The following is a 15639-nucleotide window of genomic DNA, read 5'->3' as shown; positions in this document are numbered from 1 at the left end:
GTATTATGAATGAACAATGTTATTTTAAGGTAAAAAAATGTTTTTTTAAGTCTGAAGGTAAAACAACTTTGCCACTTCTTATTCTATGACCTTAGTTAGGTTTTGTTTCTGTAGCAAGACCTTCGGCAATCATTTCATCTGAACACTAATGAATTCCAGCTACTCCACTTTGTGACTGGTTTCTGTAGGGAAATGTCATTAAACAGGAGGGTCTAAAATACTGTAATTGTAACTTGGAAATAGGACACTAATATGCTGAAACTGGGATACTTTTTAGTAAGAGTATCACTAAAGATAATTTCTACTTTCCCCAGATATAACATAGGGGAATGGGTATGGTTATATAATTGTAGAAGATGTTGTCCTTGACTAAAATTGTTATTACCTGGGATGATTATTGTTTTCATTTAATTCTCAATATAAGAAAAGAAAAAATGTAATGCCTCTGTAAAAAAGTGAATTATCCTAAACACAAAAAATATAATCCATAGATAGGTCTATTTAGTATAATTTAAATGTTCCAGAAATAGATAAGTTAGGTTTGATAGATAATTCATAAAATATACAGTATACCATTATAAAAGTGAAACACTATACTATCAGATTTTAAACAGCTGTATGTTTCTCCTCCTCAATGCAAAAAACAAACAAAAAACAGTAGCAATCACATCCCATTTATGATGTGCTTTTATTCATAGCTTAAATTTACATTGATATCATAAGAAATACTAAATAGAAAACATTACTGGAGGACTATGGTGCAAAGATAACTATCCCCATCATCTATGCCTTTGTGTAATGTCTTCTTCTCGAGTGTCCATGGAAACTAAATGTAATGACATACCACTTCCATGACTGTGGTAGGCAAGACTTAATCAACCGAGCCCTTTTAAAAGCAGATTGTTCTCCAGTGAGTTGAGAAGAGGTCAGCTATTCAAAGCACGAGAAGAACTGAATGTATCACTGTTGGCTTGAAGATGGAGAGAGCCGCCTATGAAGGGATGGGGGTGGCCTCTGAAGTTCAGCGTGATGGCTGACTCATAGCCAGGACAAGATCTCAGTCATATAATCATAAGGAACTGAATTTTGCCAAACATGAGTGACCTTTGAAGTAATTTTTCCCCAGAGCATCCAGATGAGAACGCAGCCCAGTTAACACTTTTAGTCCAGTTTGTGAATAACTTGAGCACAGAACCAAATCATACTGTGCTCTTCACCTACAGAGCAAACAAATTAGTATAATATCTAAGTACGAATATTAAAAAAACAGACCACCCCCAAGACAATTCACCAGTATTCTTTCCAATTTGTTATTTTCAACCTTAACATGAAGTTTGATAGTTGTATGTTTGTTAATAGATCTGCTAATCATTGTTAAAAATTATAAATACAACTCAAACCATTAGTCCTGCAGTTTTAGGGACTGAAACCAGTTTTGACTTCTAAAACTTATAGTGCCTTTTGGGGCATCAGCCTTAATCCATTTTTCATGTTTGCTTGCTTGATTCATGAGTCCTGAAACACAAAATTACATAAAGTTATATCTTAACTGGTGAGCAATACTTGACTACATAGTTCCTAACAACACATGTCTCAAACTGAAAAACACTTTGGAACAGCAAAAATCCTTTCTTTTTTTGCATGCAGGTTTTAAAAAGAACTTAAGTACAAGTGATGAACTGCATGTATTTAAAGTATGCAATACACTAAGCTTTAAATTATGTAACAATGTGAAATCATCTCCGCAATCAAGATAATGAACAAATTTGTCATTCATAATAGTTTTGTTGAGACCCTTAATAATCTTTCTCTCCTGCTTCTCCTTGCCCGTCATCTCCACCTTTTCCCCTACCCCTTTAAATCACTTTGTATCCATATTAGTTGTATTTCAACATTTTAATAATTTGAATCATAGTAATGTTCTATTAAAAAAAAAAGTCTCGGTTCTTTCACCTAGTATAATTATTTTGAGGCTCATGCAGAAAGTATGCATGAGACAGGGAGTTTCCTCACACAAGTGCTGATCACTACACTGCTAAATGTTCATGGGTACCCTGTGCAGCTCCTTCCTCTCTAGAATTCTCCTTTGTGAAACTCTAGCAGCGCATGAATCCCTAGATGATCAGCTCGATTTCTTTCACTTGGAGAATTTGTTGGACTCTGCATGTGTTATCCCTCCCTGCCCTGCATCCCAGAAACTTACGAGGTACTAAACCATGTCAATCATGGAGCCTACCTGGTTCATTTCCATCTCTATTCCTCTAGTTCTGTGTTTTTTCATTCAAGCAAGGGAATGAAGGTATTACACCTGCTCTGAACCATCACCGCAATTCTGGATTTAAGAAACCAGTCAAAACTGGTGTGAATATACTGCTTCAATTCATAAATACTTTCTTGGTTCAATCCAAACACAAATCGGGAAACAATCCTTTTCCTTGGTATAGTTTTTTTTTTCCTTTGTTAAAAGTTACATATGATAGTCTCAGGTGATGAAAAGGTACCATCAAATCTTTGTGCCATGTGTTGTTTTTTTTTTAAATGAAACTAATAACTCATTTAAGTGACATTCAAAATAAATGTTCACAAATCATAGCCTTTCTTCAGAAATACAAATGTATGGGTCAATCAGGCATCCACAGTGATAAGCTAATTGAGACTTTTATGTGAAATACAGCTGATTTCTGGTTGTGTTAGGGCAGGTTTGCCTGTAGTTGTGCTATCACAAGTCTGTGATATTAGCCTCAAGGCTTTTTTTTTTTTTTTTTTTAAGAGGCATGTTTTTTTTATTTATTTATTATATTTGTTTGTTTTTGTTTATACATGCACTGGGTACAGTCAGAAGCGCGGGAGGGTGAGAGAATTCACCAGAGCCAGAGTGGGGAGCAGAGCAGGCAGAAGGACTGAAGTACACTGCTGAGGGGAGCAGCGGGTGGCAGGAGAGGTCTGCGCACCATGTGGGATTCTCCTCCGGTGGCTGGGGAGCAGCCGGGGATCGAACCGGCGCCGCAGAGGCCGCGGGCAGCTTCGCAACCCAGCGCTCAACCGCTGTGCCACCGGGGAGGCCCCTCAAGGCTTTTTTGATACAAATTCTTCTCTGAATTCTTGTCTCCCTCCAGTCTGAGCCACAATCTCATCTAGAGTATGAAGTTCACTGCAACTTTTTCAAAACACAGTTTAGTATTTAATGACTTTCTCTGGAGTTTTTCCTCTACTTCTCTTCTGTAATTTCAATATCATCATGATCCCACTTCCCATTAAACTGGTTAAAGTTACTCTCATTCGAAATGATAAATCCCTATGTTAGAAGTGTCTCATTTTTACTCTAACTTTTCATTAAGAGGCTCAGCTTTGTCAGTTTTAATCTGCTCTTTTTTGTGCCTGTGTTGTATTTGGTAGATCAAGTTTTTGAAGTTACTTGCACCCCACATTTCTCTATAATACAGAATTTCTTTTTATAATAATTCATATAAACATAAAGGAACGAATTAGAAATAATGAGTGTTCTTTTTTTAATACAATATTTAGAATCAATAATGAAGTATCAACAATAGTGAAAGTTTCCCCAAATACCTGCGATCTTTTCCTCAACATATTATTCACCATTGCCCAAGTCATGTGATTCTTGCTTAATGAGAGAAGCCAACCTACCCACTTCCTTCTGCAACAGTAGAAGCCACACCTAGTGTTACTCCTACTAACAAAATGAATCCCAAGTGATTTTAGCTTAGATACCAAGCCAAAAATCAAGAGTTTATAAAATGCCATTTAGATTGCTTAAAATATAGCTTTCTCTCTCTTGCCAATAATTTACTGAAAGCTCTTATACATGGGTCTGAATCTTGTGGAGACTATTTTATATTTTAAGGTTTGTGAATCCTTCCTGAATAAATCTTGCGGCATATATTGGAACTTGGACTTCCAGAAACCTCATTCCTTTAACTTTTTTTGCCATGAAAATTTGATAGGTTTTTGTTTGTTTGTTTTTTAACTAAGAAAAGAGAAATAACTATCCTATCCCTATGCAGCATGGCCACCATTAAGTGGAAGGAAGATTCCTCTCAGGACATGTTTGTAAACTCTGGCATTTTCCTTTAAATATGCCCTGTCCAAATCTACCCAAATATAGAGTCTCCAAGTTCTTTTTATTTAACCTGATCTAACTAGCACTAACTCTGGACAAAGACAGGAACTCTAGGAATAATCTGAAGAATTTAGTGTAAAAATAGGGTTAAAATCCTTCTTGGACAAGGTGAGCTTATCCTGCCCCCTACCCCTACCCCTCCCACTCCCAAGCTTAAACAGACTTATTTACGCCTGGTTCAGAGGGATAATTCTGCTGCTGCTTTAGTAGCAACTAGTGAAATTTCAGTGCTTCAAAGTCAGAGGACTCCTGCTTTTACACTGTAAACACCAGTGACCGCCCAGTACGGAAGGCACAATGCTCAGTATTTTAGAGAGGTTCAGAAGACTTTGAAAAAAAAACCAGACTGATGCCTTTTAGAAAAATTGCCCAACTGACTAGAAAATTAATGATATACTTAAGAAACAACATAAAAATAATTACTTTGAAATTTGAGTGTTTTTTTTGTTTTGTTTTTGTTTTTTTTTTGTGGGACCCTCACCAGTGGCCAGGGATCGAACCGGTGCTGCACAGGCTGTGGGCAGCCTCGCAACCCAGCACTCAACCACTGCGCCACCAGGGGAGGCCCGAAATTTGAGCTTTTAACACATCTATTTCACAAAAACATTCACACAACATACAATTTTATAGCCAAATATTTTAATTTTGTTAAACTATTTAGTCTTTAACTATTTAGTCTTTCCCTTGACAAAAACATAATGCAAGACACCTTGACAACAAATTTTTACTAATAAGAAAATATTTTTAGCTAGTTTTAATGATGTCCACCATATTTTCTCTCAATTATCCAAAATAATAACAAGATTGACAGTAGTCTAAAAGTTGATCAAGTATACAATTGGCTTTGCCCAAGAAATATTCTTGAAAACACTTATCTTCCTCAATTTTTTGTCTCATTCTATCAATTATATATATTTTTTTGTCTCAGGCATTGTAGTTTTCATTTTAAGAAGTTCAATTTTGATCTTTTTTTATATCTTCCATGTCTTTATTTAACTTTCTGAACATGTGGACTACAGTTATAACTTCTATTTTCCTTCCCTGCTAATTCTAACATCTGTGTCAGTTCTAAGTTTTAACAGACTATTCATTATGATCATATTTTCTTGCTTCTTTGCATATCTGATAATTTTTGGCTGGATGCCAGAAATTGTGAATTTTTTTGTTTGTGCTAGATATTTTTGACTCCTGTAAATCTTGAGCTTTGCTCAGGAATGCAGCTAAGTGACTTGGAAACAGATTGTTTTTTATCTTTTTTATAATTTGCTAGGCAATTCTGGAGAAGTGTTCAGCCTACAGTTAACTGTTTGCAACTAAGTGCTCTAAACCAACTCAATGAATCTTTCCAGTCTGACAAGGTAACACAGGCATTATTCCTGGACCTGTGTAAACACCAGGTTCCAATTCTCCTGGTACTGTTTGTCCTATGAACTCTAGCTGTCTTCGTCTCCATGGATTCTCATCACAGCATTTCAGGGAGTCTGCTGGGCACCACATTTATTTCCTTTCCCTTTATTACAGCCTAGAATCTTTTAAGACAGTGAGCAGGAAGTTATTCTGTTTCAGATCTTTGTGATCCCTTTCTCTGCCAGATATCTAGTGTCTTGAAATTTTTTTTCATGTATTTTGTTTAAAAAATTCTGTTATTGGGCCTCCCCGGTGGCGCAGTGGTTGAGTGCTGGGTTGCGAAGCTGCCCGCAGCCTCTGCAGCGCCGGTTTGATTCCTGGCTGGCTGCCCGGCAAGGATCCCACATGGCGCGCAGACCTCTCCTGCCGCCCGCTGCTCCCCTCAGCAGTGTATTTCGGTCCTTCTGCCTGTTGTGCTCCCTGCTCTGGCTCTGGTGAATTCTCTCACCCCCACTCCCGCACTTCTGACTGTACCCAGTGCTTGTATAAATAAATAAATAAATCTTTAAAAAATAATAATAATAAAATAAAAAATTCTGTTATTGTTTTAGGTGGGAGGATAAGTAAGTACTGTTTCCCCTCCCTTTTTGCCTAAGTTTTCATTTTTTTCTTCCTCCCTCTTCTTCTATTTGTCACTCTTTCTCTGACTTCCCTTTCTGCTTACTCTTCTTGCTTTGAAATAAAGACGTACCAGAAGTTGCAAAAACAGAACACAGGAAGGCTGTGCACCCATTTCCCAGTACCCCAATGGAGACATACAACTCCAGTGCATTATCAGATCCAGATAAATGTTTGGTAAAGTACAATTAGACTTATAGATCATATTCAGATTTTACCACTTTTTTTTAACATCTTTATAATCAAAATACAGAACTGTTCTATCACTACAAAGGAAGTCCCTTCTGCTGTAACTATATAATCCTTTTTTGTTTTTAAGAAATCCAGGTTAAACAAAAGCAAAGTCAAATCTTCAGACCTCTCTACACAGTTATTTGAAATAACTGCCTTAATTCTGAGAATTATATGAATTAAAATGTATTTTAATGTATCCCTATAAATATAATTTCATAAGTCTACAGTGAAAAATAACAAAATACAATGGAAGGAAAACTAATAATTTCCTATTTTAATTTTATTTTTAAACTGTCAAGTGAGATTTGAAAATCAGAAAATCTGAATATTCTTCTGGCTCAATCATACCCTTCTCATTCAACCTTGCTTTTTATTTTTTTAGTCCTTCATATTCACTGAACATTTATTCAATTCTAGAGTTTATTTTTTTTTAAAGATTTATTTATTTATACAAGAACCGGGGTACAGGCCAGATGTGCGGGAGGGTGAGAGGACTGACCAGAGACAGAGCGGGGAACAGAACAGGCAGACTGATGAAATACACTGCTGAGGGGAGCAGCGGGCGAGACAGGAGAGGTCTGCTGCGCCATGTGGTATCGAACCCGCGCTGCAGAGGCTGTGGACAGCCTTACAGTGCGGTGCTTAACTGCCTGCACCACCAGGGAGGCCCTCAATTCTAGATTTTAAATACAGTTTATCCTGGAAACACCCCAAATGCCCAAAAATAGATGACTGGATCGAGAAGATGTGGTATATATAGACAATGGAATATTACTCAGCAATCAAAAAAGATAAACTCATGCCATTCGCTGCAACATGGATGGAGCTAGAAGGTATTATGCTCAATGAAATAGATTAGAGGAAAAAGAAAAATATTGGGTGGCTTCACTTATAGGAGGAATATAGGGGAACCAAATAAGACATAGGGGGGAATATAATAACAATACAAAACACAACAAAACAAAAACAGACAATTATAAACCAGAGACATCCTGTAGGGGAGAAGAAGGGAGAAGGATTGAAGGGAGGGAGGGAGCAGCACAGGGGACTGTGGTGATGGTGCACAGGAAGCAAATACTGTTTAAAAATGAACAATTATGTAAAAAATAAATAAAAAAATAAATATGGTTTATTATTTTTCCCTCACCATCTACCCCTTTGACCTTTTCTTCAACCCACCTCCCTCTTAAAATACAAACCTCATGTAGGTTACCAGTGTCCGATAGTTTTTAATTGCTTTGCTCTGTCAGCTCTGTCTGTCTGCTTTGACTCGTCATTTCACCCATATATGTGAAACCATACACTATTTGTCATTTTCTTTCTGACTTATTTGGCTACACCTAATTTCCTTGAGCAGTCTCATTTTACATTCCCAACAACAAAGTAGAAGAGATACAATCTCTCTACATCCTTGCCAGCATTTGCTCTTATCAGCACTTTTTAATTTTAGTCATTTTAACAGGTATGTAGTAGTATCTCATTCTGCTTTTAATTTGCACTTCACTAATGGCTAGAGATGTTGAACATTGCTTTGTGTTTTTATCTGCCATTGTACTATCACCTATGGTTGTGTTTTCTAAAGCCTTACATGATTCCACTTTTATGTACACAATCATTTTTTCTTCACCACTAGAAGATCTCATTCAGGGTAAGAGTTGGTCCAATAGTTTTTGAATAATGAAAATAAATACAAAACAAAAATAAACAAACCAAAAAACACTAGGCATTTATAAACAATTCAGATGGTCTAAGATCATGGCCTCTATTTTGAGGGGTCTGCAAACTATAGCCCACAAGTCAAATCTGGTTTATGAGAGTTAAAAATTAATTTTACATTTTTTTAAAGGTTATAAAAATAACAAAAAAGAATATGCAACAGAAACCACATGTAGACTGTAAAATCTAACATATTTACTATCTGGCCTTATAAAGTTTGCAGATGAACAGAAACAAAACCTGGTCTTTAAGTAGACAGCCATAAACCTCACAGCATTCTTCATTCTATTAACTTCCATGTAGTCCTGAAACACATTTATATGTGTTTCAAGCTTGGAGAAAACCAAAACATCACTGTATTCTAAGAAATTTATTTCTATAAGTCATATCATTATCAAAAGACTGCATTTTCTATTTCCTACCCCCCAATTTGCATAGAAACACTGTCTCTTGATTTTAAGAGTAGCATCCTGTGGGTTTAGTCCCATTTTAATCTCTTTTCCAACCCTCAATCAGTGTTCCATTATAAATCACAACACCATTAAATGTATAACTCTGGTTTAAAAAGAAGCTGAGAATTCTATTCTGACTCAATGGCCTATTTTGATCCTAGATGAATTTATTTTTTATATGCTTTATATTTCTAGTTTGACTAAAATAAACCCAGTAATGTCACTTTCCATACTATGTAGACACTGACAACTATCACTTGGCTGGCAACAAACTTTATCTTAATACTCTCAAAACATCTAAATTGTGGAACTTTAAAACAAAAGGACTTTACTACATACGTTTCTGGGTTTGGAGAACACCTTGCTATACAAAGCAAGGTTTCATATCTAAATTGATAAACCAAGTCTAAAACCTAATAGAGAAGGAGGCTTATTCTTAGAAATATCTTAACCTAAGCATTCACCACCTGTTGAATCTGTCATCTCTGGGTTGAGCAAAAAACTTAGGATCAAGGATCTCATAAGGTCTCAAAAATACAACCTCCCTCTAAAGAATATACACTGTGCAGTTTGGGGGCAGGTAAATATTTCAGCCTGGGAGGCTTTTTACCTTTTTTAACCTCAAATAGCAAAAAATACTTGTAAATCACTTTAAGAATTATACAACAGACAATTATTTTTCAGTGACAACAACAGCAGGGGAAACCATGAAGCAGGAAACAAAATTAAAGGACTGAAATATCAAATCCCGTGGAAGCCTGAGCCCAGGGGACTAAATTTTACTGGCAATGCTTCTTGCAGAAATCATGCAAAAGTCATGCTACAGCTACAATCCAGACCTCTTAGCAGTGAGGGTATTTCTGTTTCTCTGCCTCATAGGCTCTGTAAGGAAGGCCCAAATGAGCTGAGCTCAGCTGCCTATAATAACAATTCACATATAAAACTGCTCATTATTTCCAAAATTGGTTTTCAGATTGGAAATCATCACAGAAAAGCTGTCTTGATTTTCTAGGCTTCTTAAAAATTATTCCATCTACTTGATAAACAAGTTCTGTAGTCTTTTGGCCATGGTGGTTTTAAAATCAAAATATGAAAGTTTCTCAAAGCCCAATCATTTGTTCATACAGCTCTCTCCAAAAGAGGCTGCTATGTCTTTATCTGAAGCCCCTCTGCATTACTGTTATGACAGTTTTAATCTAACATCAAAGACAACCTTACAGATCCCGCTGGGGTCCAACCTTGGTGAGTGTTTCATTTACCACTTCCAATAAACTGCTGATCAGTGCTGATAAGGAAATTTACTTCATTCTGCAACTTGGATCTTCTGATTTAAGAAGTAGGGATCAGAGTATATCACACAGTAACAGACAACACTTAGAGAATTAAATAGGCTGAGCTTCATAATAACCAATGAAGGATGCATCTACCTCATTCATCTATATCTTCAATCAAAATATATTGAAAGTCTAATCTGTCTGCTGAATTTAAGGTCATTGTGGATCTTTGCCACTGAATTCTTTCTCCTGAATTACTACAGTAACCTGCTAATTAGCTTTTCCTTCATTCACCATTGTACTTTCTAATCTTTCCACACTCAACATTCAGTGATCTTTTCTAATACAGAGATCTGATTATGTAATTAAAACCTTTTACTACCTTTGCATGTACTTAATATAAAATCCAAATTGGCCCTTGTATGACCTGAACTCTCCCAAATTCTCTTAGTAACTTTCCTCCTTACCCTCTATACTATAGTTACATTCAACTTCTCTCACTTCCTCAAACTCAAAGTGCTTGTCTAATTTAGACAAGACACCTCCATGCTTTCAAAGTACACATAACACATATCTTACTATAAAATTTAGTCTACTTTAGTGAATTCTGGTTTGCAACTGGTTTGTTAATCTTGCCTCATTAGGATATAAGCTCCTCAAATAGCAGAAAGACCATATTTTATCTTTGACTGAAAAAAAGAGAAAACACAGGTATTAGGAGAAGGAAAAGCTATGCTCAAGAAAGACAATGTTTGTTTTTAAGTCTGAGATGGTGCTGGTGCAGGTGGAATGGAAATGGGCAAGAACTTAATTGAGAGATCAGATCTGCAGATACTGATTTCATCCAATGATAGGACAGGTAATTGTTCTTAAATTATTTAATAAGGTATTTTTACTATGGTTAAAGTGATGAGAACAGGGTTTTAAAACTAAATTAAAGCCAAATATAAATTTGGTTTTAGATTTGGGTATATGATTCTATGAATAACAATGAAAAATGATAAAATAGTTTCAATTTATAAACATTATTAACATATGTAAAATAATTTGATTATGATATCACTTAGAGCATCATTTTTAAACACATTTGCAGTATAGCTTTAGATTACTGTGACCAAAAAAGGGCAACTCTACTGGCTCCTTATCAAACTCAAGAGATTGGATCACAAATTCATTCTTTCCCCATTTAATAGGCTTATTTTTCATCATATTGTCACTAGATAATGAACATTTCATTGGGCACTGATGAGATCTGGCAGTGTATAGATGTTATTTTTATTCCTGTGATTCCCTTGAGGAGGGGGGTTAATGTCAATGTTTTTAACAGACTTTTAAGAAAAGACACATAACATAAATATTTAAAACTGAAACTTGATCCTATGAAGACACCCTATCATCACCACCTGCCCTCTCATACTTTCTAGATAGTTAAACCTTTAGCAATTTATGCATGCACACACTTTAATTTCATTGTCCTTCTCAATTTCATTCTGTTAAGATAAAAGATACTTTACCAGCATTTTTTTTCACTCTGTATATGTATTTTCTATACAATAAATATTTTTAGAAATAGTATCAGCCACTAATGCTTTCTAGATAGTTAAAACTTTAGCAATACATGCATACACACACTTTAATTTCATTGTCCTTCTCATTTTCATTCTGTTAAGATTAAAAGATTCTTTACCAGCATTTTTTTTCACTCTGTATATGTATAATCTATACAATAGATATTTTTAAAAATAGTATCAGCCACTAATGCAGTCAGAGATAATTAGGAATTATCTAATAAGCAATTCAAAGGAAAAATGTATCAATGGAAAGGAATAAATGACGAAAGCTGCAGTTAAGAATAACATATTTCTATTATGTGTAAATAGTGACTACTTATCTTACATAAGCAAGCATAGGCTCCTTACCAGTAATTGTTACACAATCATCTTTATGAGCTTCAGTCATTTCTTGAACATGGACTTCGGAATCCATATCAACCTCTTTTCCTGATAACTGTAAGTGAGCTTGAAGAGAGGATGCAACCTTGATAAGAATAGAGCCTATAATAAATTTAAAGTAAAACTGATAAATGAAAAGAAATCAAAAGTGTCCAAGCCTACTACAGAAATGACTGAAAGAGTAGCATTGCTCCTCATACACTGTCTTTACTCCTCAGCTTATTTTATTTAAACATCAATGTCTTTTCCTTACTTCCAGGTAGTCAAAGTTTCTTTACTCCTAACTCATTCATGGTAACTTCGTAAAGAGCATGAATCATTAGGACATTATGAACAACTATTTCTGCTTTTGTCAACAGTCCTAGTCACCTCATTTAATACCAGCAAAGTGGTTTCTACACCTGTAGCTTATAAATAGAATTTACCATTAACTGAATATTGAAGACACCTTGAGAGAGACACATTAATTACATTATCATTCAGTTTTATAGGATGAGAACTAGCTCAAGCTTCCACTAAAAGTTGTGTTGAAATCAGATCCTTTAATAACAAGGTCCATTTTCCTATTCACTGTATTTTAACACTGCTACCTCATCAAATTACAGGACTGTGATCTTACAATACAACTAGAACTCTGAGCATTTGTGCTTTCAACTGTACCATGGAGGAGTGGGATAGAAGGTGTGTGGGTGGGGGTGTGGGGGGAGCGGGGACACATAATACTTTCAAAAGGGAGTATTTCAATTCCAGCTGTCTAAATGTTTCTTTGCAGGCTTTTGCATACCTGAGGCAAGACACTAAATTTTATTGTCCTCTATGTCCTCTACAATATTATAGTGATTTAAGCTTCTAAAGGAGGAAATTAAAAAGTTCTCCGCTAGTTATAGGGTGGAATTTCAGAATTACATATAATGGTATGCCATATAAACTCACAGAACATTCCTGTTTCTAAGGTTTTTCTTTCTCTTTTTTCATATATCAAAGTAAAAAGGCCTCTGCCATAAAGCATTAACCCCATTCCTATAGACAACGGTGAAGATGACATCCCTTGTAAATGCTGTAAGATGCCTTTTAGAATGCATTTATTGTGGATCCTGGTTTGCCTTCTAGTTTAACATCAGCAAAGATCCCCTAAATAATTTCCTGCTTCTCAATCTTCCTAATTGGAGCTGGAAGTTTGGAAGTTTTGAGGTAAAACTGATAAGCTCTCACATTTACTCCTCAACAAAAGAGGGGGCAGGCAAAGCATATACCTACAATTTATTTTGCTAATAAACTACTTTTCAGGGTTCAAATGTAAACTGCTGACAGGAAATTTATCATAACAACAAATATGAGGGCTTTAGAAAAAAACAAAACAAAAATGACCCTGGAAAATTTCAGGATTAATAAAAGATAGATGTTTTTCTACCAAACATACTTTAAAAAGTAGAAAATAACAGATTTTAAAAACTTTTTTTCCAGGACTTTATATCTGAATACATCAAACATGGTAATTTTATGAACTGATTTTTTCTGTGCTTAAATGAGTAAAGGGATCTTAAATCTGTGATAGCTTCAAAAATACTATATAATACAAATATTTTTATTCCCATCTCCTTTCATATCTTTAAGAAGCAAAAACCAGTACTACCAAAACTCTATTACTGCTTGAGAAAGAATTCTCATGACTTAAAAACTTGCCCAAGGTTTTTTTTAAAAAGGAGAGCTCTTGTTATGTCTTCTACCTCTTTTTACTTCATAAACTGCCTCATGGTTATTGACATCTATGCATTTTTTTTTTTGAGAAAGCGAAGTTACAAACACAGCACCATTTGTTTGAAGGCATACTATAAGTTAAGGTTGGTAGTTTCCTCAAGGCCTATTTATATATATAATTTACATATAATATATAACATATAATATATATAATTATATATATAATTTTTATATATACATAATTTTTACATCATTGTTCATTTTTGTACAACGTGTACTTTCTCTTCTCAGGTGTAGTCCTCAATGACAATTTTTATTTTTAATTTTAATTTTTTTTTCTATAATTCTTACATCATTTTTCATCTTTGCACAATGTATGCATTTTCATTATGGTTATATTCCCCATACAATTGCACCCCCCCTTATTTTGACTCTACTCTTTCCTCTTCCCACCCCTCACCCCCCCATAGTGTGTCTCTGGTTTATAGTTGCTTGTTGATTTTGATTTTTACTTTGTATTGATTAGTCTTTTTCCTGGTCTCTCTAAATTCCTGCTATGAGTGACACCATCCGGTATTTTTCTTTTTCATTCTGACTTATTTCATTGAGCATGATCCCTTCTAGCTCCATCCATGTTGCTGCAAACTGCATGTGTTTATCTTTTTTGATTGCTGAGTAATATTCCATTGTGTATATGGACCACATCTTCTTGATCCAGTCATCTATTTTTGGGCATTTGGGTTGTTTCCACAGCTTAGCTATTGTAAATAGTGCTGCTATAAACATAGGTGTGCAGGTGCCCTTTGGAATTAATGTTTCTGTGACAATTTTTAAGTGGAAAAGTCAGTACTCAGATTAGAGTTGACACTCAAGTCTAAACTAAGCCTTTCTGAAAGAAAGAGTAAGGTCACAATGTGAAGCTTCACCAGAAAGCAAGTACTTCTTTTTCAAATGGCGAAATGGAGAAGACTTCAGAGATTCAAGTAGCTGGTTCTGAACCCATAGCAAGAGAGCAGCAAAGTTGGAGTGGATTCCAGATGTCCACAAACACACCACTTAGCAATAGAAAACTGAATAATTTCCCATTATTTTAAAAGAGGTTGTTTCCAAGCAAGTGAGAATTAAGAGGCCTGAAAACAGAATTTTTCACTTCCAGTCACCTTTAAACTTCTGAAACTAACATGGTACCAGCAGGAGAAAACACAAAGTTGTGATCCTAATCAAATTTTGCACCATCACATGCTATTTCAACTGATTACTAGAACTAACAGTCTAAATGATACTGAAGAATATTTAAAGTGGATGAAGATCAACAATGTTTTTTGCTTGCTTTGTTTTGCTTTTTTGCCCACATATACAACAAGAAATAATTTTCACATAAGAGCTGTTTATTTAAAACTCTATTACTGGTTACATCACTCTATTACTGATTACATTAAATAGAGTAATGGTTTACATTTTTTTCTCCCTGGGTCTTTGTAATAACAGAGGACAATTACTAGATTTATATGCCATTTACAAAATAGCTCAATAGTATAATTGAAACTTTCAGAAATTTAGTGAGAACAATTATGTTATTTTAAAGGGAAAAGAATGATCTAGAGAAATCAAATCACATCTATGTGTCAACAATAATTTCAAATCAGACCTGTCTCTTGTAGTTGTACGTTGATACTATTAAGAAAGCCTAGTTGAACAACAACAAAAGATTAAACCATCATGGCAAGAAATTAGTAATAGCAAGAATGACTGGTCTCTGTAAGTAAATATTTTCCTGGTTATACATAAAGCCCAGGCCTGGCAACACACAAGAACTTCTAAAGTGATATTTTATTTTTCTATATATAGCTAAGTCTTTAACTTTCTGCACTTAGATCACTTCAGTCCTTACTATAGCCAAGCTACTCCAAATACTCAAGTCATTTGCACTGTGCACATACGGCACACACAAAATACACACACACACTCATATTCAGTCTTCATATAACTAAAAAGTATATCATTTTTAATGACTCCTGGAATAGGTTATTTGTACTAGAAGTTGAATTATAAAGAGAGACACATCATTAAGTCTTGATGTTTCAAGAGATTAAATCAACAATCACTTTAGGGGACCTTCCCTGTAATAACTGTATTTCAGGATCACA

General features: G+C 35.0%; 1 protein-coding gene across 1 annotated transcript in view; it reads right to left on the bottom strand.

Moving 5' to 3' along the window:
- Window positions 1-597: 597 nt before the first annotated feature.
- FAM185A (family with sequence similarity 185 member A) overlaps window positions 598-15639 on the bottom strand; it is a 38595-nt gene continuing 23553 nt past the window's right edge. The window contains exons 7-8 of the mRNA XM_037518119.2: window positions 11762-11896; window positions 598-1515 (exon numbers count right to left, since the gene is read on the bottom strand). Coding sequence (XP_037374016.1) covers window positions 1403-1515; window positions 11762-11896 — 248 coding nt within the window. The 3' untranslated portion in view covers window positions 598-1402. The remainder of the gene's footprint in view (window positions 1516-11761; window positions 11897-15639) is intronic.

This window comes from Talpa occidentalis, unplaced genomic scaffold (assembly GCF_014898055.3).
Source record: "Talpa occidentalis isolate TD23 unplaced genomic scaffold, MPIMG_talOcc4v2.1, whole genome shotgun sequence".
In the NCBI taxonomy this organism is placed as follows: domain Eukaryota; kingdom Metazoa; phylum Chordata; class Mammalia; order Eulipotyphla; family Talpidae; genus Talpa; species Talpa occidentalis.
This window is presented reverse-complemented; position numbering and strand designations above follow the sequence as displayed.